General features: G+C 44.6%; 1 protein-coding gene across 4 annotated transcripts in view; it reads right to left on the minus strand.

Annotated features, from left to right (window-relative positions):
- Frmd4b (FERM domain containing 4B) overlaps positions 1–25,768 on the minus strand; it is a 326,911-nt gene that overhangs the window by 125,199 nt on the left and 175,944 nt on the right. For 3 of the 4 annotated variants that reach the window (XM_034511455.2, XM_034511453.2, XM_076940161.1), the window contains 2 exons: positions 5,023–5,088; positions 3,176–3,270 (listed from right to left, as the gene is read on the minus strand). In XM_034511455.2, the coding sequence (XP_034367346.1) occupies positions 3,176–3,270; positions 5,023–5,088 (161 nt within the window). Of the gene's footprint in view, positions 1–3,175; positions 3,271–5,022; positions 5,089–12,209; positions 12,249–25,768 lie in introns of those variants that run through there. The other variant, XM_076940162.1, reaches the window with a different exon arrangement.

The following is a 25,768-nucleotide window of genomic DNA, read 5'->3' on the forward strand; positions in this document are numbered from 1 at the left end:
ACAGGCATGCAGCATCATCCCCAGACCTTTCCCTCTTCTTTGTGAAGCAAGTTCGAATGTCTAGACAAAGCACAGGGCTTAGGGCTTTTGCTCACCACATGGTCTGGCCCCTTCTTTCCAGCGCTGACACTGTAGTTCTAAATCCTGTTCTCCCTTCACGGACTGACAGTCCTTCAGTGGCCACAGGTGCATTGCCATCTCTGTGCTGGAGGGGTTCACCTGTGATCTCGTCCTTCCCTCACGTCTTAATCCACTCCCAGGCTAGTGCATGAGCACAGTGTACATTTGTTTCAAGTGATGTTTGCCTAGACTGCCACCTCCTTTCTTTTCTGTGGACTTTGTGTGTCTTGCCCAGTTCTAGAGATAATTCTGTGAGATCACTCCAGTGCTGGGCAAAGCCTCTCTTACATCTGTGCCTGTGCTCTGAACTCTACTAAATAGGCCTGAAGGACAGAATGCAACACTTGATTATGGGGCTCCTCTAGGGGGTTGGTCTGTAGCTGCTATGTATTCAAATGCTAAATACTGTCCCCCAAGATCTGTGTCCCCCACTGAGGAGATCCTCATATTCCTCAAATGATACTATGTAAACCTTGCTCCCCCCTCCCCTTCAAGTAATCCTGGATTGGCTAATAAAATGCCTACAGCCTGGGCTGGGCAGAAAAGAGGGTGAGGAGTGAGGTTCTTGGGCTTGGGATCTCAGGAGGAACCATGACCAGGAGAGTGAGGAGAAGAAGGAAGAGGTCGCCATGGGGTAATATGGATGGTGAATGTATGCCCACAATGGTTGGCCTGATGGGGCAAGATTGGCCCAAACAGAACATGGCAAGTGACATCTCTGGGTTATTGACAGGAAAACAGACAAAATAGCATTGAAGGTTGCTGTCTGTTCAGCTTTAGTGCCCCAAAGCTTATTATAAATCTAAAGGTCTCTCTGTGATTTGTATTTGGGAACTAAATGATCTGATGTGGGGTAGAGACTCCTAATAGATACTTAAAAGCAACAGGGGATGTAGCAAGTCCCTAGAATAATAATTACCACAACAGTCTCCCATATGGCATTTGCTGTGTGAGGACTATTGTTATGCATAGGTTATAGGTGTGAAACCTGAGTGTCAGAGATGGCAAATACTGCTGTCAGATCACACGGCTTCAGGACTCTGTGGTATTTCCCGTCTCATTCTTAGCCAAATCTTGGCTCTTTCTTTCCTGCTCTCTGCACATTAGCCACAGTGGCTTTTCCTACATCCCTTAAAACAGAAACTAAGTCAAGCATGGTGGCACATATGTATAAACTCAGGACTGGGGGAAGGCAGGAGGGTCAGGAGTTCAAGGCCAGCCTGGAAGACTTGAGGTCCTGTCTCAAACCAACAAACATCATATTAAAACAAAACACAAAGTCAAACTGGGCTCCATCTTTGGACAACTTGGCTCTCGTCTGTAGAGCCAGTTCTTGGTGTTCGATGCACGCTGTCTTCCAGATATCATCCTGGCCCACTCTGTCTAAAACTCTCCCCATTAGCTTTCCTTCATATGGCGTCTCACATGGTCTCAGTGCATTTAGAGTTTCTGGTATTTTCTTATCATCTCTTTGTTAACGTAGCTCACGGCATTGCAATAGTAACTCTTGAGAGCAGAGATCTTAACATATGTTGCTCACAGCTGACTCCCTGGGATCTAGAACACTACCTGGTAGCTTGTAGATGCTCAGGAGACGTTCATTAAACAAATGCATTATTCTAGTCTTCAGACTTTTAGCGTCAGCTTGATATGGTCTCCTAAATGATATCGTTCATGACAATTTCAGTTTGTGGCATATCTTATATGCTTTCATTCACACATGCATCTTACCTACATGTGTATTATGTTTAATCACTCACTGACATTTGTGAACTACGTGAGGCTTTCTGGAAGAGACTTGTGGGAAAAAAACCTGACATGCATTTCCTATTTTATCCAGCAGAGGGCAGACAATCAAGTGCCTCTCCACCAGCTACTGGGTGAACATATAATCCGTGCCTGAGTAAGAGGCCAATGCTCACTGAGTTTCCCCCCTGCTTTAGGTGAATCATCTTCAGTAAACATTCTGAGGCAGGATCTAAGTTTTTCTGGGGTTTGTACATCTTTACGTCTGGGGTTAGCAGAGTTGACAGTTTTGTTTAGATTTCCTGGAGGCCCTGGGCTAGGAAGCATTACAGGGTACAAGGTGTTAAAAACAAATTAACTCCATCCTGAGGTTATTTTCCACCTGGTTTCATGGGACAACTGGAAAACCGCTCAAATAGAGAAAGTTATGCAAAGAACGCTGTGGTTGGCCAGCATGTGTTGTGTCTGGAACACATGTTCTTGGACGTTAGTATTTAAGGGATTCTGCGGAAAGTATCTTCAGAAAGGGGAAGGATTCCTCTCATAACATATCAGACCACATATAATACAGACAAATTAGGTTGATATAAAACAGACATGGACACACACACCAACGTTAATGTAAAAAAATGTTAATGTAAAGAATGAAGATAAATGGGAAATAAACAAAACCAACCAAACAAACAAAAAAAAAACCTCCAAGGCAACATGAAGGAGATTTGGATTGTAGGTAAAAATTAATTCAATATTCAACTATGTAAGTGAAGGTTAGTCACAAACTGGGTTTTAAACTGTCTAACCGTGAATTCCAAAACATTAAATTAGCTTCATGATACTCATAAATAATGGCTTATGTGTTTCCATCACTGACATACGAAGTGGCTTGGGGAACATTACCACTCATTCAAAATGACATGTAACATACACGACAAACTCATTAACACACATTTCTAAATACATTTTGAGGTTTGTTTGTTTGTTTGTTTGTTTCATTATCCAGCCTCCCAGCCCTGGCTGCCCAGAGTTCATTATGTAGACCAGTACGACCTAGAACTTGCATCCCTCATCCTGCCTCTACTTCCTGAGTGCTGAGATGACCGGCATTTGCCACCACACCTGGCCACACACTTTAAAAATGCTCTGTGCTCCTTTTCTTCTTCCTTTATGACATTTGTAGGGAAGCATTTTTCATACTGAGAAACTCATAACTAGATGGATACAAATACTTTCTCCTTTGTTGCTAACCACAAGAATCAGCAAGTGCATAGTCCAGGCAGAAGGTGAAGACATGAAAAACCCAAACACTCACGTGTCATCTATAAACGTTATTCCAAAGTACTCCTTCTCTTTCAGGTTGAAATGTGATGCCACAAGGTCCAGCAGCTCTCTTGATAAAAGCTTGGGCTGTCAGAACACAAATCTGATTAGCACCGGTTTGCTCTCCCATCTCTCCCTCTGCTAGCATCCTCGTCCACCCTAAATCATCAAAAGTGGCTTTTGCTTCCTTGTGTGATTTTTTTTTAAACTACCCTTCTTCAAGCCTCAAGTTTGGAGCACCCACCTAAAGAAAAAAACTATCTGTGAGCTTTGGGGGTAGCATGGGCGTGGGGGAGGAAGTGTGGTTTGGAATCTGCCAGAATGTCCAGCTGTTGACTGATGCTGGCTTTGCAGGGTCTAGGGAAAACGGGTGCCACTGGACAGCAGCCTGAGTGGTTCCCTTCTCAAGCCTGAGCCTCACACCTCATGATGACTGTCTGAAGTATGGACGTCTGTCTGCAGTTGGAGGGGACAAAATGAGAGGAGAAAGGCAAGGCAAGAAAGCCAGGAAGAAAGGGAAGAGAAAGCCAATAAGAGATGAGAGGCAGGGATGGAAAGAAAGCTGGGGTAGGAGAGAAAGGAGCAGGAAGAAATCTAGATTAAAAGTTGGCAAAACTACTGTGCTATTCCTCTGCTTCACTTCAAGACATTCATGTTACATTATATGTGAGTGTTTTTTTTCCTGCATGTATGTTTGTACACTGTGTGCTTGGGTCAGAACTAGAATTATGGATGGCTGTCACCCATCATGTGGATGCTGGGAATGGAACCTGGATCTTCTACAAGAGCAACAAGCACTCTGGTCCATGGATCCGTCTCTCTAGCTCCTGTCCTACTAATTTTAATTGCACCTTGGGTGCAGTGTGTGAGAGACAAGTCATAAAGGGAAGTAAATTGGCTTGGTCTTGAAGAAGTGCCTTGGCTAGCCACATGTGTAGCCTGTCCACAGGATTTGAACAATTTTTTTATTCTTCTCTCATACAGTATATCCCCAACTCAGGCTCCCCTCCCTCCAATCCTCTCAGTCTCCCGGCCCACTTCTCCTCTTCCTCAGATCCACTGCTCCTCAGAAAGAGCAGTGGTATAACCAAGCAAGGTATAACAAGACTAGGTCTAAGTCCTCATATCAAGGCTGGGTAAGGCAACCCAGTGAGAGGAACAATGTCACAAGAGCAGGCAAGAGAGTCAGAGACACCCTCTCTTCTGTTGTTATGAGTCCCACAAACACCCCAAGCTGAACAACCACAGCATGTATGTAGGGGACCTAGCTTAGACCTGTGTGGGCTCTATGATTGCTGCTTCAGTCTCTGTGAGCCCTGCCCAGCCCTCCTTAGTTGATTCTGTGGGCTGTGTTCTCCTGGTGTTCTAGACCACTTTGGATAGGCTCCTATAATCCTTTTTCTATTTTCCCACATGGTCCTCTGAGCTCTGGCTAATGTTTGGAGCTGTGGGTCTCTGCATCTGCTCCCCCTTAGCTTCCAGAGCAAGCCTCTCTGATGATAACTAGGCTGGGTACCAAGCTATGAGTATAATAGAATATCTCAACCATTTTTTTTAAAAAGACTTTTGGTCCAGTGTGTTGGGCAAATAGAAAGGAAATCACCAACAAGTAAAATAGATAAAAACTCAAGTAGTGTCACATGTTTTACAAAGAGCTTCCACTCACATAGCTTGACTTAATCAGGATTTTGTCAGGAAGCCTAAGCTACAATAACTGACCTCAGAGCCACCTCCTTTCCCTCAGCCACTCTAAAACACTGAGTTCCAGGCACGTTAGGTGAGCAGCCTGGACACAGGCCATCACACTCTAAGGACTACCTGAGAGTATCCAATACCTACCTGAACCAGTAGCTCCAGTCTCCTGTCATCCAGCAGGTGAACCTGGCAGTGCCTGCCTTCTGTCATCTGTGGGGACAAAAAACAAATCAAGAGATGGATCAGGTCTGGTCTGCCAGAAATCTGCAGACTCACTCTATCTATCTATCTATCTATCTATCTATCTATCTATCTACCTATCTATCTATGCGGTGTGCTTCAGTGAGTTTATCAGTGGGATTCCCAAAAGCAGATTTACTATAGACTTGCAAAACTTACTATAAACTGCAGTCTGCAGGCCTCATGAGGGCAAGGTCAGCTATGATAGTGGCCCTACACAAAATCACACTTACTTAAGACAACATGAGGGTTGTCTTGTTTTTGTTTGTTTTTTAATAATGCGACTGTACAGTTTTTGAACGTGAACTTTGCAGATGACAATGCTATCACGGTCAAAAGCTTGGGTATGCCTGGGGACATTCATACGAGTTTAAAATAAGACAAGATGTAAAGCAAAGACTACCTAATGTAATAGGAAGAAAATGGCGGCAACAGCAAAACCAATGCCCACACAGTAGGCCAAGCTCACAGAGGGCACAGATCGTGTGGAGAGAAGCAGGTCTCCCAGAAACAAGCATACGCTTCCTTGAGTTTCAGACACAAACACCTTCCATCACAGCTGCACTCTGGTAAATTCGGCACTTACACAACACAAGGAGAGAAACAAGAGACTGAAGTTCAAATGCAGAGGCCTCAGCTTTTGAACTCTTTGTCCCCTATTTATTATTTTAATAAATAGATCACCATTTATAGTTAGCAGTTAAGGTGTACAGCTGACAGTTTGACATATCAATTTTCAATATGCAATTTATTTTTTTCACATTGAAAATCGGAGCGCTGGGAAGTGCTGGCTGTAAAGTGACGACCCTTCTCTTGATAAACTCACCCTCCAAACCATCCTGTCTATAGCTGTCACCACCCTGTCCATTCAAGGGGCACCCTGAATGCCACCTTCACATTCACTTCTGACATGTACATTTACAGGTATTTTCTTCTTTTTCAGACATGGCCTTGCTATACAGCCTCGCCTGGCCCCAAACATAATAGCTGGTCAGTGGGATTACAGATGTAAGCCACTGTTCCCAGTTTGTCTTTCCTTTTCCCCTCTGCAGTGCTGAGACTGAACTCAGAGTCTCACATATGTTAGGCAAATGTTCTAGCAATGAGCAACATCCCTAGGCCCTAGCTTACACTTTTATACTAAATGTCTTTCTTTACTACTGTTACATTAAACACTTACCCAAATGAAGTGCGCACTGTGTGTGTGTGTGAAACCATCCATCCACGTTATGCCTAAGTGTGTATGTGTGTTTGTGCATGCACACCTAGATAAACTTCAGTCCAAGTGTGACGAAGCTGTTCTCATGGCTTCGCCTCCTGTGCGTTTCACTCTGGTTATTTTTGGAAGAATTCTCTCTAGGGTTTTATTTTTCTTACACGTTTTGTGGCATGGGACCGTGTATTGCTATACGACGGTATGAGTCTCGTTCTGAGAAATACCCAGGCAGTCTCCAGCACTGAGATGAGCAACATCTCAATTGCTCTGTCTATTTTTGGTCACGCATGTTGAGATTATTGCGTCACATTTGAAAAGCTTGGACAACATTCTTCTCCCTTCGGGCATTGTGCAAAAACTCAGACATTTGTAACACCAGTTTGAAAAACAAATTGAGTTGGAGGTGGTGGTGTGCACCTGTAATCCCAGTGCTTGGGAAGTGGAGGCAGGAGGATCAGAAAGTCAAGATCCATCCGGGCTATAAAGGGAATTCAAGGCCAATCATCTGGGCTACCGAGCACTTACTTAAAAATGAATAGATAAATGAATAGATAAAGAAACTCGTGTTGGTTGGCACATGCTTGCAGTTCACCTGGCTATGGACCACTAGAGTGCAGGCATTTGAGACCAGCCTAAGCAACATAGTGAGACCCTATCTCAAAAACATGATAGAGACCATTACTGGCCACTAGCTGTATACGTGTATTGTCCTAAGGTGGTTTATATACATTATCTCTGAGCTGTAATGGTACATTCTGTGATTCCTATTGTTGTCCATACTCAATAGCTGAGGCAAGAGAGGCTCAAGGTAGGAATAAGTAACCTGTTTTCAATGTAAAAAAAATTCTGCCTTTCCAGTTTTGATTGACCTCTGTTTTTTACATCTATGGACTAGCTTAGCAGGTCAGATCATGGGGTTATAGACACACGGCCGACAGAAACCACAGAACTGGTGATAAGAGGTGAGCGGACAAACATTGCTTAGTTCACATTCCTAACTAAACAATGAGAAGGTCAAATACAACCCCAGGGTGGCTCAGTGAACAGGGATGTTAGTTCCGGTTGTTGAGCTGGTCAAGTGTATTAAGTATAAAGTCTCATTACAGTTTTCCCGAAAGGGCTGGAGCTGCAGCTCAGAGGTGAGAGGGCTTGCCTAACATGCATACCACCCTGGGCCTGCTCACAGTGCCACACACACTGGTATGGTGGTACATGCTTGTGATCTCAGCACCAGGAAGAGAGTAGCAGGAGAATCAGAAGTGCAAGGTTCTCCTTGACTCCATAGGAATTTGATACCAGCCTGGGATCCTTTCAACCATCTCTCCTGCAAAGGTCTGCAAACAGCAACACCAGAACAACGTCCCCATTTTATAGGTTAGGAAACTGACATTCAAACTTTAGGATAATTTATTCAAAATTTCCCAGGAAAGTAAAAGACCAATTAAAAATGTGAAAAGGTGATTGGGCATAGCTACTTTGATTACAAGTGCAAGGCCCCAGTCACAGGCCTAGTGGTGAATGCTTGTAATATCAACAGTACTCAGGAGGCTGAAGCAGGAGGATTGCCAGGAGTTCAAGTCCAACCTTGGCTACATAGTGAATTTGAGATCTTGTATCAAAAAAACCAAATCACATTAAACTAAAAATATAACTTAACACAATAAAATAGAATCCCAATAACAAATAAAAACAGAGGAGACCAAAAAAACCACCACTGTAATTCTTCACAGTGGAGGGAGTTGTAAAGAAATGTGTTGGTTTAAATTGTTTTAATTTTTGAACCCATAAGAACTAACTATATATGTGTCCTACAGAAAGTTGAAAACACACACGCATGTACGCACGCACATGCACAGTGTAAGTCCATTCAGAAAAATACCTTATACAATATTTTACATTTATATATACTATGTATATATATAGTATATACAATATTATATATAATATATAATATGTATATATAGTATATACATATTATATATAATATATAATAAATTAATATATAATATATAATATGTATATATAGTATATACAATATTATATATAATATATAATAAATTATATATTGTGTATATATCTAATATATGTATATTACATTATACTATATATATACAATATTATACAAAATAGCTCATACAATATTTCAAGTTATTAGGTTGCCTTATAATCCAAATACATTTATTTCTCTCTCTTAAATATATATCCACTGGCATATACCTTTAATCCCAGCACTGAGGAGGCAGGCAGATCTCTGTGAGTTTGCAGCCAGCCTGGTCTACATATTGAGTTCTAGGACAGCCAGGACAATGTATGTCTATGTAAGAGTATAGTAGAGACTATGTATGTCTCAAACAAACAAAAGCAAAACAAAAAGATCTGTTTGCTATGTGCCAATTTGTTTTGATCTCTCCTCCAACCAATTGACATTTTTTTCTTAACACATAATTATATATAATATATAGTATATATTAATATATATTAGTATATTATAATATATTAATATATTACTATATAATATATTATATGGTATATATACCTACTATATATAATAAAAATCTATATTGTATATATATCTAATATATGTATATATTACATTAGACATATATACATGGGTGTGTATATTATTATTATTATTATTATTATTATTATTATTATTAATGAGTCAGGGCTTCCTGTAGTGCAGGTTGGCTTCAGGTTCCTATGTAGCATGTAGCCAAGGATAACTTCAAGCTGATCTTTCTGTCCCCACCTTCCAAGACCTGGATTACTCTAGACTATTAAACAGTGACTATCATTTTGTTGTGATAAACTGTGCAACAGCACATAACCTGAACTAGAAATGGCCACCTGTCCCAAACTGGGGCAATTGGAACTTCAGTCCAGGACATCTACAATTGGGTCTGGAACCTTGGCTGCCTCGGGGTGACTGCTGTGTGCAGAGAAAATTCTACACGAACAAGGCAGAGGACAGGTGGCTGAAGGAGACCCAAGAAATCCGGTGAGCCAAAGGGGAAACCTCAGAATCACTGTCTGTCTCCAATGTCATTCCAGTTTTCATGCTTCTCCTGGTCTGTGTGAATTCATGTCTTTGCATTCCACAAGACTCCTGAGCGTCTCAGAATGATCTGCTTCTGTTCTCTGTTAAGCTGACTTCCATTGAATTCGATTCTTCAGATAAAACACACAGGCTGTGTGGGGGATGGGTAAGGTGGTGCATCTTGGAAGGATCTGCCCGTTTCTGCCTCCCATCTTACCATCACTAAAATTATGGGAGCAGACTTCTGTGTCCAGCTCTTTCCAGAGGTTCTAGGGAGTCTCAACTCAGGTCCTCATACTTTCTAGGCATGTCCTTTATCAAGTAAGCCTGCTCTCCAGTCCATACACCACAGGCTTCTGTAATTAACCAAAACAAATAGTTTCCAAAGGCCTGAGTTCAACATGATGGGCCCACACCATCTTGGATGTGCCCTGGAGGGCAAATAGCCCTCAGAGAGATTGATGGGGGGAAAGAAGATTAGCAGACACTTCCCTGGATGGTTTGGTAAGAGATGATGAGAGTCAGAGGAGGAGGGCAGGGGGAGAGCACACAGTAGTATTTGCCAATGCTCCGAGCATCCTGTTTAATATTCCCTGAATCCCTTCCCCTGCAGGATGGTGCTTCCAAGTATATGCCATAGGGATGACTTGATTGACAGTAGGAACAGAGGGGCCTGCCCTTGTCACTTGGAGGCTGAACAGTGAGAGGTTCATCAAAACAACACTCATGAATAGACTGTAGTTGACAACAGAAACAAAGAGAGGCCATAAAATTCACATTTCAAGGGAGAGCTTCTTTGACAAGGAGAAGATTTGGGAACACAGGGTTTGATTTCCTCCATAGTAGTATGTGGCAGCACAGGGCAGAATAGATCCATTGTTGAATATGGATGATGATTTCTGGTTCACCCAAGTATATGACCTGTCAGAGGAGTGAGCAAACCTTGAACCAGTAAAGTTACGTGGTACCAGAATGGGTGGGTACAGAAGTATGGATGAAGGTTCTGCTGAGCACAGGAAAATTGCTCACATGGATTCTCCTGGATCATTAATTCAGATAGATTAGTAAATGTCTGTTAGTGATATACACTTCTGGATAAGTCTGTGAGGCTGTTTTCGGTCACAAGGACTCTTCCCCAACAAATGGAATAATCCTTTGGTGAATTCATGTGATGGTATTACTGAGAGGTGCTAAAAAGGCAGGAGGCAGCCAGCTTGGAGGAAGGAGGTCACTAGTTGAGTATCCTCAGAGGCTGTGTCTTGTCTGGTCCACTTCCTGTATGTGCCCTTTGCTCTGCCCCCAGATGCAACGAGGTGAATAAATTCTCCAGCCCAGCCTTCCACTACCATGATGCTCTGTCCAAAGGCATGGGCCACAGGGACCACGATGGGCTGGGTTCTTCTACAGCAATGAATCCTCCAGGCAATCCCTCAAAGACATGCCCACAAACCAACCTGATAAAGACAGTTCTCACAGATGATTCTAGGTTGTGTCAAGTTGATAGTTGAAGCTAGGACGTGCTCTGTTTCTTTGAAAACTGGTTAACAGGTAAACTTTTCTATAATCCATACACATTCATTCCAGAGAAGCAGAACTGTAGGCTAAATTAGCAAGCCAGTTAAAAGGCACATGACAGAGAAATTGTGCAGAGTTGACAGAATAAGGAAGAGAAGGAAGTAAACAAAGGAAGAGAAGGGGCCATGGGTTCCTGCATGCCTTCGGTCTGCATAGCCAGGACACTTTAGTAGCAATTCCAACAGCATGGCTCCCAGGCACCCTCTGTTATGCAGGCAGTACCACACAGTCAACCCTGTGATGTCCCTGAGGCAAGTACTCTCCACCATCCAGCATCATGAGAGAAAGTGAAGGCAAACCCCTTTGACCACAAGATTCACCAACAATGGAACAAGAGCTCAGCTGAGAATCCCTGGCTCTTAATCACACAGCAATGCACATAGTCCGGAATCCAGCACACACCGACCAGCCTGGGAAAGCCTTCCCGTGAAGGCCAATCCGAACGGATCACACGAACAGGCAGAAATAGGAAAACGGTACCATGAAGCAGGTATGGGACCTCATCATTTCCAGATAAGCATACGTCCTCGGGGAGCACTTAGAACTATGGACTTTATAAATAGAATAGGGAGAGCATCTATTGATGTTTGAGATGGGGGCGGAAGGGGGGATGGTCAGATTCACCCAAAGCCACACAAGTCACTAAACCTAGACCTGGGAATGAGACTCTGAACTCTGTCTCCTGAGTCAGAGCATAATTGAGGTATTTAAAGTTACTCAGCTTTTAAAAAAAAATCTAATTAAAATAAATGTTATCTTAACAAACCAGTTAATATATACATATTTATAATAATAAATGTATTATATAATACTGTATATAATATATAAATATATAAATAATATATTATATACATAATAAAATTACACACACACACACACACAAAGAAAACTCCCGAGCCAGGCATGTCTCATTTATTTTAAAGCATGACTCAAAAATACTTGATTTTCTAATTTCATCCAGGGCTGTGTTTAGGAAACATGTCCGTAGAATTCCTTAATTAGATGTCTAAATCTAGAATCACTTTTGAACCTCACAGAGACAATGGGAATAGCTTCAGAATTTACCTCTAGCAGTCAATGGTCAATGATAGCTAATATTGACAACTTCTCAAATAAAATCCCACAATGCATGTATTCAAACGTGATCTCTTTGGAGACCTCTGGGCAGCGCCTGCTCAGATGAGTCACCTTCTCCCACCTCTTCCTCACCCAACTCCAGGTATCTGGAGGTTAGAATGGTGCACGCTGGGTTAGAACTCCCACCTCAGACTGCGTTTGCTTCCCAGCTGGTAAGAGCAGGTCCTCAGCCTTCAAGTGTTGGTAGCCAGTGAAAATACTTTGTCCAGTGGGTCAGTGGTCATGTAGTGGAAGGTCTATGGGGAAGTGAGAATCTGCTACAGCTTGACTTCCACTGCCAGCACCCAGATGTGGCAGCACATGGTGACAGACTGGTTTAGGAGGGAACACTCACTGCCTGGCTCCAGCACCAGCCTTTTTACCTGACCTAAGAGATGTGAAGAGAGTGTCGGGTGGTAAGGAACTGAAGGCCCCACACGGGGCAGCAGGGACCTACTCAGAATATCTGGGGTCAGACTAAAAAGTGACAGGAAACAGCAACGGAAAAAGAGCAAATGCGATGGTTTTGTTTTAGCTGATGTTTGGAACATGGAAACACTTGATAAGGAAGTAGCAAGCTTCTTATTTCCCCTCCTTCTTCTGGATCCCCACTGGCTTTTCCTGAGACTCAGCACAAGAGACCTTGCTTCATAAAGATGGCTTCTCGGGGTTTTGGGTGGTATGACCCAGGCAAAGTCAAAATTGCTATGTGGATGAGGGCAAAGTCAGCTCTTTGACCAGGCCCATGGTTCCTGGGTATAGTTTCTCACTCAGCTGGGCAGTGGTCCTATTGCTGTGAGGACATGGCTGAGGGACTAAAACCTTCTAAATGTGGACTGGGCGTCTCTGCTTTGAAACTTAGAGATGTCCAATCTCTTTGCATACAACACACCCAGAAAATAACTTTGCTTCTGCTGAGAACAGATCTACGATGGTTAATATTGTCAACAGGCTTTACTTCACAATCTTCTAGGCATGCCTGTGAGGGAGCCTAGATGAGTTAACTGAGGTTGGGAGACGAGTCTTGAATGTTGGTGGCACCGTCCCATGGGCTTAGGTCCTGGACTGAATAAGAAGAAAGCAAGCTAAGCACGAGTCTTCCTCTCCCTACCCCCCATTTATTTCAGACTATGGATATGATGTGACCAGCAGCCTCAAGCTCTGTCTGCCATGGCTCTGACTTCTGGCTATGGCAGATTGATTTGTGAGCCAAAAATCAACACTTCCTGCCTTCAGTCGCGTTTGTCAGTTATTTCATCCACAGTGACAAGAAGAGATGCTAACCCAGGCTCATCCCTTGTGCTTTTTGTGTCTCAGGTCTCACCTCTAACTCAGCACATTCACACTGGACTCCTTTTCTTCCTTCATATCAAACCTTGGTCCTATCCTGGGGTGTCACATGTGCTGTTCTCTCTGGCTGGAATGCTCTGCTCCCCCCCCATTCAGTCCATCCTCAGGTCCCTTCATGTCTTTCAGATCTAAGATCAGATGTCTGTCACCTTCTCAGGATGCCTTCCCTGCTTTATCCACTGTGGAGCCTCCTCTACTTTATCATGCTGTTCTGTGACCCTAAGACCTACAGATTCTCACTCAGCTATATCTGTCTGCCTGTCTTCTACCACTAGATCTTAAGTTCCACAGGATGGGAGACCCTGACTGTGTCGTCCCTTACTTCTCCCCTAGGGCTTCTATCTAAAAACAGGGTCTCCAAAAATCTTCTGAGTGAGGGCTGGGAGTACCATGCTTCTGAGAAACTCATGCAAGTCTGAAGGCATGAATAAGGATCCCCAGATCCCAGATGTAAAGCTGGATGCAATAGAACACACATCAGTGATCCGAGGGTTTCTACGGAGACACGGACTGTGGAGACAGAAGAATCCCTGGCAACTTGCTGGCCAGTGAGCCTGGCATATGAAGTAGTGACTGAAATGAGACCCTGCTTCGGAACCAAGTAGAAGGCGAGGACAGATACCCAAGGTTATCCTTTGACCTCCACTGAGTTTCACGACACCTGCACAAGTCTTCCTAGTGAATGACTTGAACCTAGATGCCAACACACATTCATAAACATTTACTTACACCAGTCGTTCTCACCCCCCCTAAAGCTGTGAACCCTTAATACCTCATGTTGTGATGACCCCCCAGCCATAAAATTATTTTTTGTTGCCATTTCATAACTGTGATTTCACTACTGTTATGAATTGTAATACAAATATCTGTGTTCTCTGATGGTCTTACGTGACCCCTGTGAAAGGGCTGACCCTTGTTTGACACCCCGCCCCCCCAGGTTGAGAACTGCTGATTTATACTGATAGAGCATGATCAAAAGAGAGGCTGTCCCAAGCAACTGGGAGTTGCCATGGCCCAGAAAACCTGACACACCAGGAAACAAGTTTTCCAACCAGAGAGCAGGGTGAGCTGTTAAGCTCCTCATCAGATGAGAGTCTCTGGAGTGAGAAGGGGGTGGGGGTGGGGATCTAGGCCAGTCTTACTTTGAGACCTATTGAATGGACGGAGTTTTATATTTCACTCAGATGATGTCAATCCTAGCAGAACAGGGCCCTTTTATATCATCTCTGGGTGGTGACTGAGTGTGAGCTATTGACACTCTCATCCCGAGAATGGCCTGCACTGACACAGATGTCTCCAGAGAAGTCAGCTGTGATTTCTCCTTTAGTTCTCTCAAGACAGAGCCTGTCTTCCCAGCATGCAACTGCACTGTCCATGAAGCACACAACTGGTGCACTCCTTGCATGCTGTTAACAAGCCCCCAAAGTAGAAAGCGTTACTACTCTGATTAGGCAGAGGGCAAAGCAAAGTCCTGGAGGGACTGGTCACACTGCTGCAATGTTGGGTGGGACTCACAGGTCCCTGGCAGACCCCTTGGCAGTAGTTATGGTAAAAGGAGAAAAACGGATAGATGAGGCAGGAATGAAAACACATATGTGAGAATTCAGTTTGCTAAAGATAAAATTGAATGATGAGTGTGGTGCTGTACATGTGTAACCCCAACAACTCAGAAGTCTGAGGCAGAAGTTCAAGAACAGCCTTGGCTAAATAAGACCTTTTGTCAGAGCAAACAAAAAACGGAAGGGGGAAAAATGAACCACTGAATCACTGTCTTAAGGAAATGTAACAAGAAGGAATGGCCCAGGCTGGGTAGCTTGTGAAATCACTGCCTGAATTTACTAGTGTGTTTTACGTCTTGTTTCAGATGGAATTCATACACTCCGAGTGAGCAGCTTCCCTGGCTCTACCCTGCTTCTATGACGGCCGTGGTGCAGGATGATCAGTTGTGTGGCCTTGGGGCCTGAGTCCACATTAACTTGATTTGGAATTGAGTGCAGTGCATAATGCCATTCAAGCCTTCACGCTGTCAATGATGTGCTCACACACCTGCTCAAGCAACAGCCTTCTGAGGAGAGTGCCACTATCAGTACAAACAAGACCGTCAGATGGTCCCACAAGGGCACTGTGCATGGAGCTTGTCCTAGTGTTCTGAGCTTCAACACCATGGCCATTGTAGCAGCAGAATCTTTGGTGTGATGTGGAGCCAGTGACTGGTAATAAGTGGATACTTCCCACTACGGTGACACTAAATACATCTCCAAATGTCGCTAAATGTCTGCTCCTGGGCAGAATTGTTCCTTTGGAGAGAAACTGCTTTACAGACAAGGAGAGAAAGTCTGAGCAGTTAAACCAGTAAGTCATTTTCAGTTCGGGGAAAGAGCTTCAGGCTCAGCAAGCAGGTCAAAGCGATTGTTCCTGAGTCTGATGCCTGAGTTTGATTCTGGAAACCCACAAGGTGGAAAGAGAGAACAGACCTAAGTTGTCCTCTGACTTCCACAGATGGGCCCTGGGTAGGTAGGTAGGTAGTTACTTGTGTAACTACCAACTCACCTACCTACCTACATAAACAAACAAACAAATGCAAGAAGAAGAAAAAAAAGGCAGGGGCGGGGCTCTTGACATCAACCTGGCCAGTGAACCGAGCTCAGAGCTCTGCTAGGGCTCAATTTCTCTTTACCCAGGAGGCACAAGAAATGAGGCGTGGATGGAGAGAATGTTCCCTTGTTCATTGTTGTCGACAAGTGGCCACCAGCAGGGACTGAAAGGCTAACCTCTTTTCTGGGCATTAGCATTCAATTGCAAGCTCCTTTCTGCTTGGGGGGGGGGGTGTTGAAAAGCAAAGCCCACAAGACAGGCTGGAAGTTTGGATTCTAGATTCTGTGAACAGCTGGTTTGTTGTTGTGTTGTGGTGGTGGTGTTTTCAGCACCAGTACCTTGAGGGAAGAAAGTCCCAGGGGATGGCATTTTCATAAGAGGTAATCCCTTTGAGATGGTAGCCAGATATTATAAGGCTGGCTGAAAAGAAAAAAGTCATTAATCCTGGAGCTGAGGGCCTCCTGGATATACCAGCCTGGTACCAAGGAGCTGCAGATGGGATCTGGAGCCTGGAAACTTGAGAGATAGCTCAAGGCATAAAGAGATCTGCAATTCCCACATCCTAACAGCAAAGTAAGGTGGAGAGCTCTTAGACTATGTGGCTACCTGGCTCAGAAGCTAATTGTCAGAAAGAACGAGAAAGACGCAGCACAGGCAACTCTCAAAAGTTGCCCTCTGCCGAGCGGTGGTGGCGCACACCTTTAATCCCAGCACTTGGAAGGCAGAGGCAGGTGGATTTCTGAGTTCGAGGCCAGCCTGGTCTACAGAGTGAGTTCCAGGTCAGCCAAGGCTACACAGAGAAATCCTGTCTCGAAAAAACAAAACAACAACAACAACAACAACAAAACAAAACAAAGATTGTCCTCTGACCACCATACACACTCCCCCTCCACTTACACACACACACACACACACACACACACACACACACAGAGAGAGAGAGAGAGAGAGAGAGAGAATACATTCATATACGCGCGCGCACACAAACAATTGTTATTTGGGGCAGGGCCCCATTCTGCAGCTTAGGCTAGCCTGGAGTTAGTTCATTTTGCATCTCAGACTTTGGTTTTCTGAGTGTTGGGATTTCAAGTGTGTGCCACTGTGCCTGGTTTCTTGTAATTCTTTGCTGTACTCTTTGACATTGGGAATTAAAGCCAGGGTGCTGTTCACACTAAGCACATACTCCACCCCTGGACTTCCAGCCTTTCCTGTTTAGCTTTGTCCCTTTTGTTTTCAAGCCAAGCCTATCTCAAAGGAACAAAGGAGAACCATACAAAATGGAGGACACCGGCCTTTGCCCTAGTGCAAGGAGTTCTGACATGATTCGGTGACCGTCTTGCTAACTTTAAATGCTTAGATTGCTTACGTGGCTTATTCTCCCCCTTCTAACCCCCAAATGTTTCTTTTGGAATATTAAGATGTCAAACAGGCTTACTCAAGTTGAAAATCAACCCATTAGTCAAACCCTGGAGAGGGCAGCATCCAATATCTGGGTTTAATTCCTTTCTTATTTCCCTGTCATAATCAGTAAACTAACTCACAAGCACTGTTCGGGGCCGAGGGTGAAGCTCAGTGGTGGAGTGTTTGCTGAGGAAATGAGAGGCACTGAGTTTCAGCATCAGTACCACAAACACCGTTTGAAGCGGCCCCATGCCTCAAGCCAGCGAAAGCTGTTGTCCATCGCTTAGTTTTTGTATGATTGTTACCAGACAGTTCAGAGTTGAGCTCCTTAACTCTCAATTAACATATGCAGATAGCTTATTCGTATCGAGTGTGTTTATTTACCTACTTATTATGTATTGAATGCTTCTATTTATTCTTTGAGAATGTCATACAATATATTTTGAACACATCCTCTCCCTCCCCCCTACTCTTCCCAGGTCCTCCCCTATAAACTGTTTTTAAAGTGGAGTATTTGTTATGCATGGTACCACCTTTCATAAGGTTGTTTTCATGCAAGTAGATGATGTGCTTTCAGCACATCCCCCTCTCCCATTTCCTCCCCTCCCCACCCCCTCACTCCTATTAATTCCCTTGGGTCCCTAGACTGTTTCAGTTTCACTTTCCCCATCACATAGTCGCACAGGACTTTACACCATGCTTCTTTGCATGTGCGTGTGAGCCTGGGTACATGTGCCCATGTGTATACGCAGAGGAAGGACAAGGGCGAGGCATGGTTGGTTCTTCAGATGCTGTCCACCTTGGTTTTTTGAGACAGAGTCTCTCACTGTCCTGGAGTGTCCAGGTTAGGCTAGGCTGCTGGACCAGAAAGTCCCAAGGTTCTACCCATCTCTGTCTCTAGCCCTGGGAGCACAAGTATGGGTTGACATACATGTTTTGTTGTTGTTTTGTTTGAGACAGGGACTCTCCGTGTAGTCCTCGAGCTCACTATGTAGACCAGGTTGTCCTTGAACTTACAGAGAACTACTGGTCTCTGTCTCTGTAGTACAGAGTGCTGGGATTAAAGGTGTGGGACATTATACTCAGCCTCAAGAATGGCTGTTTTCTTTTTTTTAAGGTGTTGTGGGGATCAAAGTCAGGCTCAGGTAAGTCCTCAGGCCTACCTACATAATGTATGTTTACATGCCTTTTGCCTACTGTGTTCCCCCAAGCACCCTATGAAATAAACAGTTTCAACTTTCTCTTTTATTGTTAGAAAGCTGGACCCTCGAGAGTTTGAGAGTAACTCACTGAGGTCCCAACAGGTAATGAGCCAACTCAACAAGGGCCTCACCAGATGACAAGAAAGGGCAAAGGCCAGGGCTGTAACTTCACAGATGGAGGTATGGTGGGAACAGTCTCCTCCCTGGAAACGGCATGAAGGTGTTCCTGCAACCAGTACCTCATGAGGGCCCAGAGGACACTGTCAAGAGTTCATGGCCACAGGGTCACTCAGGTTATTCCTGTAGTTCCTCTTTCTTGAAAACCAGTGGTTAGGCCGTATTTTTAGACATTGTGGTATAGTATCAATGTGTCCAAAAAGGAAAAAAAAAAAAAAAAAAAGAAAAAAGAAAAAAGAAAAAAAGAAAGAAAGAGATGAAAAAAATGAGGAAGGCACAAATACTGGAAACTATATAAGTCACAAATGCATAACCAAGGCGTAACCAAGGCGAGATGCAGCAGGTCTGCAGCACAGGTTAGCTGCCCTCCACAGTGGAATTGAAGAAAACAGAAATTCTGGCATTGGGGTAGCAGCCAGCCTGTGGTCTGGAAACTTTTAGTTCTGCCAACTGTTTTCTCCTTTCCTGAGAAAAACAGCCAATAGGGAGAGGCATGGGCAGAGCATCTTTCAAAACTTTAAAAAGTAAGGACATGGGCTGTCCCAGGAAGGGCTTTTCAGATGAATGTCTGTACTTGTGACGTACAGACGCTCTGGCTACTGCTTCGTGCCTGTATAACAAGCAGAGCCAGCCTGACTCTGAGCTGCTGCAGGGCAAACAGATCACTTACGTCACACAGAAACACAAGTAAAACTTAGAGGACCCCAATCCCCCTCAGCCCCCATTCTGAGCACACATCTCAGTTACTCTGCTTCCGCTTCTCAGTTGCAATCCACGAGCAAACACAGGCTGAAGGAGTTCTCAGGGGACTTACAATGAATAAAAACAGACTATGTTAGAGCCAGAGTCCTGGCCTGTCTTGAATTAGTTGGTAAAAAATATACTGGGGCAAAGGATTTAGAAAAGTTTACCAAATTGGGAAAAGTTAAGGACATTTGGGTTTTTAGAAAAATAATCTCCCCCGACCCATTTCTTTCTTTCTTGCTTGCATTTTTTTTTTTTTTTGTACTGGAAATGGAACCCAGGGCCTTTCACTCACCAGGCAAGTGCCTGCCAGTACACTACTGCCTCAGTCCAGAGAAACAAGAACCTCAGGACCCAAGCCTCACATCGTTACAGAAGAAACATCCCTCTCAGTCTAGAAGCTACCAACAGGCAGTCACGAACATGTCTTGTCACCATGTAGGCTCTGTTTTTAAGTGGGTTTGTGGAGTCCCTTTGACGTTTTATCATGGAATTAAATGTTAGTGAAATGAAACAAAATAGAAGCCGGAAGACCACAGGTTAGGAGAAGACAAGGCCTTTCTTCTTGTGACGGGACCAGTCACAGCAGTGCCTGAGAAGCCAGTGACCATCCTCATGCTGGCCAAATAGTAACACTTAAAGTACATGTCAAATGTACTTTAAGTACACACATAGAACAGTGAGATGAAGAGCTCAAGGCAAAAGCATCTGGAATACCCCACTACCCTGTCACCTACATTCCACAGACCCCTCTACTACTGAGTGCATTCATGTTCACTGAACTTGGAGAGGAGTGACAGACTCTGGTTCAACTCTTCTCAACCTCGTAAGAGCATCTCCATCTCGAAGACTGGCAAACGCCACAAGTCGGTGCCCCTGTCCTAGAGGGCAAGATATGAAAACCTTGGCCAGCACAGCACAGAATAATAGCATGGGGTATTCTTGAGGACACTGTAGTGGTGGTCTCCATCTTCAGGATGTGCAGGTCACTGCCGAGACCACGTGATAGTGTTAAATGCCAGAAACTCAGATGTACACACCCATGTCTAGGCCACAGCTTACTAAAATTCAACTTTTGAAGGATTTAAAAAAAATCTTTCAAACAATGATAGTCCCACCTGCCATCAGGGTGGCTTTGTGCTGGGCATGAATCTTGGTAAACACAAGCCATTGCAACAGCACAGATGTGTCTTATTGCATCTGTGGGTAGGCTCACTGCTAAGCTTCTGACAAGGGAAAGCGTACTCCCATGTCAAATGCTCTGTCATTTATACAAGTTCTATGAGGAAAAAAACGGTCTCTCATTCACTGGCTTTTTGTTTTGAGCCCTTTAAATGGTACCCTGCAGGGCGCTGAGCTATGAGAGACAGCCAGGCGCCTGGTTGAAAGAGCTTTTGAAGGTGTTCAGCTCTGTTCCTGGGCCCCTGGCTCTCTCAGCTTCCGCCCTTCACAGCCCCTCCCACAGAGAGAGGTCTATGGCCATCGGGTCATGTAGGAATAGTGCCCCAGGCTCTCCCCACATGCATATGAGGCATCCCCAAAATCTCAGACCAAGCCAATGGGATTACCTGCTGCTAAAACCTTAACCCACCCCAAACTGTATATATTGAGCTTAATTGAGAAGTAAAGGCACGCAAGAATCATTCCATTGTTCGAGACCTTCTGTTGTGGATCTTCCCCTCTTCACCAGCTAGTCGGGGCCCCTCACCGACTCAGCAAGCGCTGTTAACACTGGGCAAGAGCCACCCCCCACCCCCCCAACCTAGCTGGCACCTTCCAGCTTAACAAAGAGCTGTAACACTTCAGAAGACAACTGCTTTCCCGAAGCGCCTTCGGGGTTCTCCTCTCTCTGCTGCAGAGTGGGCGTCAGGCAGCAGTGGACCTTCCCTGCTGACACTATACCCTGGACCACCCTCGGACAGAGGCAGCAATAGAGACAGCAGCTGTTCGCACCCTGTTCTCTGCCAAGCCAGAGATTTTGTGGGACCCCATCCGGAGCTGGTTCCCGCAGTACCCAGCTCACTGTAGGTGCCAGGCAACATGTGCAAGATACACGAATGAATGAATGAATTAATGAATGAACAAATGAACCCCATTTCCATCTCTGGCTCCTGGTCTGAGATTTTACCCTGTTCTACAGTATAAGTCACTCAATGCTTCCTTTGCTCGTTGCTTTGAAATTTTTTTTGTGGATCTGAGACTGCGGTTTGGTTGGTAGAATTCTTTCCTAACAGGCACAAAAGCCTGAGTTTGGCGTCCCCAGAAACACATAAACCAGATGTGGTCCCACATGCTTACCATCCCAGATAGGTAGGAAGACCAGAAATTTAAGGACATCCTCGGCTACACAGGGAGTTTGAAGCCATCCTTGGCTACAAGAGACCTTGTCTCAAAACAAAACAAACAACCCCCAAACCAACCAACCAACCAACGAACCAACCAACCAACCAAACAAACAAACAAACAAACAAAAATCCAAAAAATTCTTGAATGTACTCATGAGATTCCTTAGTTATGGAACTGTCAGGTTCCAAACAGCTGGCTGCTGCTGTCCCTCGGGATCTTCCCCTAGAAACCAAGGTGGCTGTGACCTGCTGACCCGCTACAAGATAGTTAGGATTTCTCCTTGAGCAGCAAAACAGAGCATGTGCCATTCTCACGAGCCCTGCCGTTCTGTTGAGCTGGCAAGTTTCTCCCCACATCTCCTGCTCCTTCCTGCTCTCACTTCCCTCCCTCCGCCTCTGGAGAGGAAATCTCACCCAACACATAGGGCTGTATCCAGGGAACAAAATATTTTCCCCTGTGGCCAACATGGCCCCATGCTGACACTTGTTCCCCTGGTGTGGCTTTCTAAAGTGGGAGGCACAGGGTGTGGCCACGGGGCTGCTGTGGCCATGGTCCCTTCTGCACATCTGGAAATCAGGCAATGCATCACGCACGCTCTCTGCAGTCACTCCATCCTGTAATTCAGAGTTCTGATCACCCTGGCCAGGTGAAAACATATGCTGGGGTTTGCTTCAGCCGTTTAGCTATTTAGGACAGGGCAGACAGGGAGAAAAGCAGCTCCTTAGCCACACAGGTCTGGAATGTCTGACCCTGGCCTGTGGCCACCTGGTTGGCAATGCTAGGCGAGTCATACCCCACTCACTCCAAGGAATTGCTGTAAAATGGATAGACCTTTGCTTAGTGCGTTGGTTCTCAATCTGTGGGTTGTGGCCCCTTTGGGTGTCAAAATGACCCTTTCACAGGGGTCACATATCAGCTACTTTCATTATGATCCCTAACAGTAGCAAATTGCAGTTATGAAGCAGCCATGAAGATAATTTCATGGTTGTGGCGCACCACAACACGAGGAACTGCACTGAAGGGCGTAGCATTAGGAAGGTTGAGGACCACTGGCTTAATGCACTGTAGGAAATAACCTCAGCAGCAGCTGGAGTAGCTGGTGTTGGTGCATTCCTGTAATCCCAAGAAAACAGCTGTAAATTCGAAGCCAGCCTATTCTACACTGTGACTTCCAGGGCAGCTAGAACTACACAGTGAGACCTTGTTTCAAAATGTCAACAGAGAACCAGGGTAAAGAGGCTTGGGGCTAAGCCCGACTTTACTCTATACTACCTGTGAGCCTAACGCTCTTCTTGTCCCTTCACATAATAAATCATTTTTCATCAGCCATGGACTGCTTTAGAATAGATGCTTCCAAAGACCATGGGCTGGGTGAGAGGCAGGCTATTCTCTTGGGCCCTCAAGCCTCAGGAAAAATGGAGCAAGTAGATCCTTGATGTAACCATCTACTCCCACCTTGCCCCTCCCTGCCTCCTCTTCTCTTTCTAGCCCTGGTTGGCCTGGGACTTGCTATATTGACTGGACTGACTTCTAATTCACAGAGATTTGCCTGCCTTTGCCTCCTGAGTATTGCTATTAAACTCATGGGACACTGTACCTGGTTCCTGTTTTCTTTTTAAGACAGCCTCATGTAGCCCAGGCTGTCCTTGAAGTCTCTATAGTTTTTAGTTTTCCCTATCACTCTCTCAAATGTTGGGTTGCAGACATGTGTCACCAGACTTGGCTTTTTTTTTGGGGGGGGGGTTGTTTTGGTTTAGTTTTCATTTTGAGACAGGATCCCAAGGTGTAACCTGAGTCAAAATACTATGGCTACAGTTTTATCTTTCGAACTGTATGAGTCACAGTTCTGCTTTCCAAGTGAGTTTGCTTTGACATGACTTCTCCTTATGGTTCCACAGCTAGACCATGTCAGGCTCTGGGATGGATGGGGTGGGGGTGGGGCACTCTTTCTATAGATCTGGCAGTCTTACTATAAAATTCTCTAAAATAGTAAAGTTAAAGCTAACTAAAACATAGGCCAGCTCCGGTATGCAATTGTTCCTTTCTCATATTGAAACTATTTTTTCCTTTATCACAGAGACTTGGAAATAAATAAAAATACCACACACTAAAATTAACCATACCAGAAGACTACACAACTTCAATGAACTTATCTCCAGTTAGAATTAGCATTCAAACCCAGAAGCTGTGAAGCCTTGTATTAAACCTGGCACTTTCAGTACTGAATAGATTTCATGTACTTGCCCACCAGTAAAACTGAAAGAATCCGTGGCAGAGTTAGACTAGAAAAACATGTAGCTTTATATATGTCAACTCATGTGCAACACCCAAATCCACTCTGTCCTGCTAGTTGAATGGAAATTAAAAAGTGTAAAACGATTCCAGAGTTGGTGTGGTTGAACACACATGTAGTCTTGGCACTCAGGCAAGGCAGGAGGAGCACATACTTGGAGCAAGCCTGGGCTACGTAGTGAGACCCGCTTAAAAACTGAGAACCCTGGGTTGGGGGGAAATCAAGTGAATGGATGTAGATCTTGCCTGGTGTGCTTTCAGCAATCAGCAGTGGCCTGTCAGGGTGGATCTGGCTGGCTCAGAGGCTCATTTTTTTTATGACTCTGAAGTCAATGAAAATAAATGCACCAAACAGTTTTAGGACAGCCCCTGGGACAGGTGGGAAAAGTCCTGGCAAGCAAATTGAAGCAGGAAAGAATTCTATCACAAGAAGGGATTTGTTCGTGTTTTTTAACTTTTATTATTACTATTGTCATTATTAATCATGTGTGTGTGTGTTTTGTGAGTATACCCGTATGCATGTACACACACATGTGTGAGCATGCACTCAGGCACGTGTCTGCACACCAGCACACAAGCTAGAGCAGATGGATGGAAGTCAGAGGACAACTTTCTGGAGTCAGTTTTCTCCTTCTATCCTGTGGGTCTTGAGCACGGAACACAGGTTGATAGGCAAGGCAGCAAATGCTTCTACCCACGAAGCCACCTCAGCAGCCTTGCAGTGCCTTGTTTGAATAAACAGATGTTCTCATCATGTGGATTAGGCTAAGCGTGTCACGGAAGCCAGGACTAGGAACCAGTGAGCCATGCTGTCCCTGCAGCCCATGAATGTTCTGGCGGGGAATCAGGTATCTGTAGAGCTCTCTGTTTTGTTCAGCTGCAGGCTCTTTCCTTTTGTGTGCCAGACAACCTGAGTTCTGCTACAGAAATTCCTGCTGCGAACGTACTAGGAAGTTGCTTATTAAAATTACATCCCGGACAGTGAGGATGTTTTTCTTCTTTCGTTGAATGTGATGCTACTGCTTCATTTCTTTTCCTGATCATGAGCAGACCTGATTCCCATGCAGTTGGGAACGTGGGATGCTCTGCCTGCTTTCTGCACTGCTCCCCCGACTCCTTTCTAGTGAGTGGACCTACTTTGATCCAGGCCTTTCTCTTAGTCTAATACAATGATCAGATACTTGGTTAGGCAGATGAATATCAGACAACTAAATTTCACGCCACAGATAAAGGGACCAGAAATTACCTATATATTTAACTTAGGAATCGTTGAGTTATGCCATTTTAAGTAACCTCCCTACTTTTCAGGCTGGGATAGGGATGAGACCAAAAAAGAGCCTTTTACATCTATGTCCAAAGATTGTCCTGAGGCGAAGGAAATATTCTAGAATGTGGTGGCTCACACTCTGAAGGTGAAGGGGTACAGGCAGGTGTAACAAACTCATGGTCAGGTTCCAGGGGGGAAGACAAGAGAACAGGATGGCTCTACATTCTCTTCAGCTGCTGGATGTACAGCCTTGGGGATTTGATTAAGGTTTTGAGTCCCAGTCCGCCTCATCCTAGACTACTGGGGTCTTACACTCACTCCCCTTATTCCTT

Source organism: Arvicanthis niloticus, chromosome 9, assembly GCF_011762505.2.
Source record: "Arvicanthis niloticus isolate mArvNil1 chromosome 9, mArvNil1.pat.X, whole genome shotgun sequence".
Classification (NCBI taxonomy): Eukaryota; Metazoa; Chordata; class Mammalia; order Rodentia; family Muridae; genus Arvicanthis; species Arvicanthis niloticus.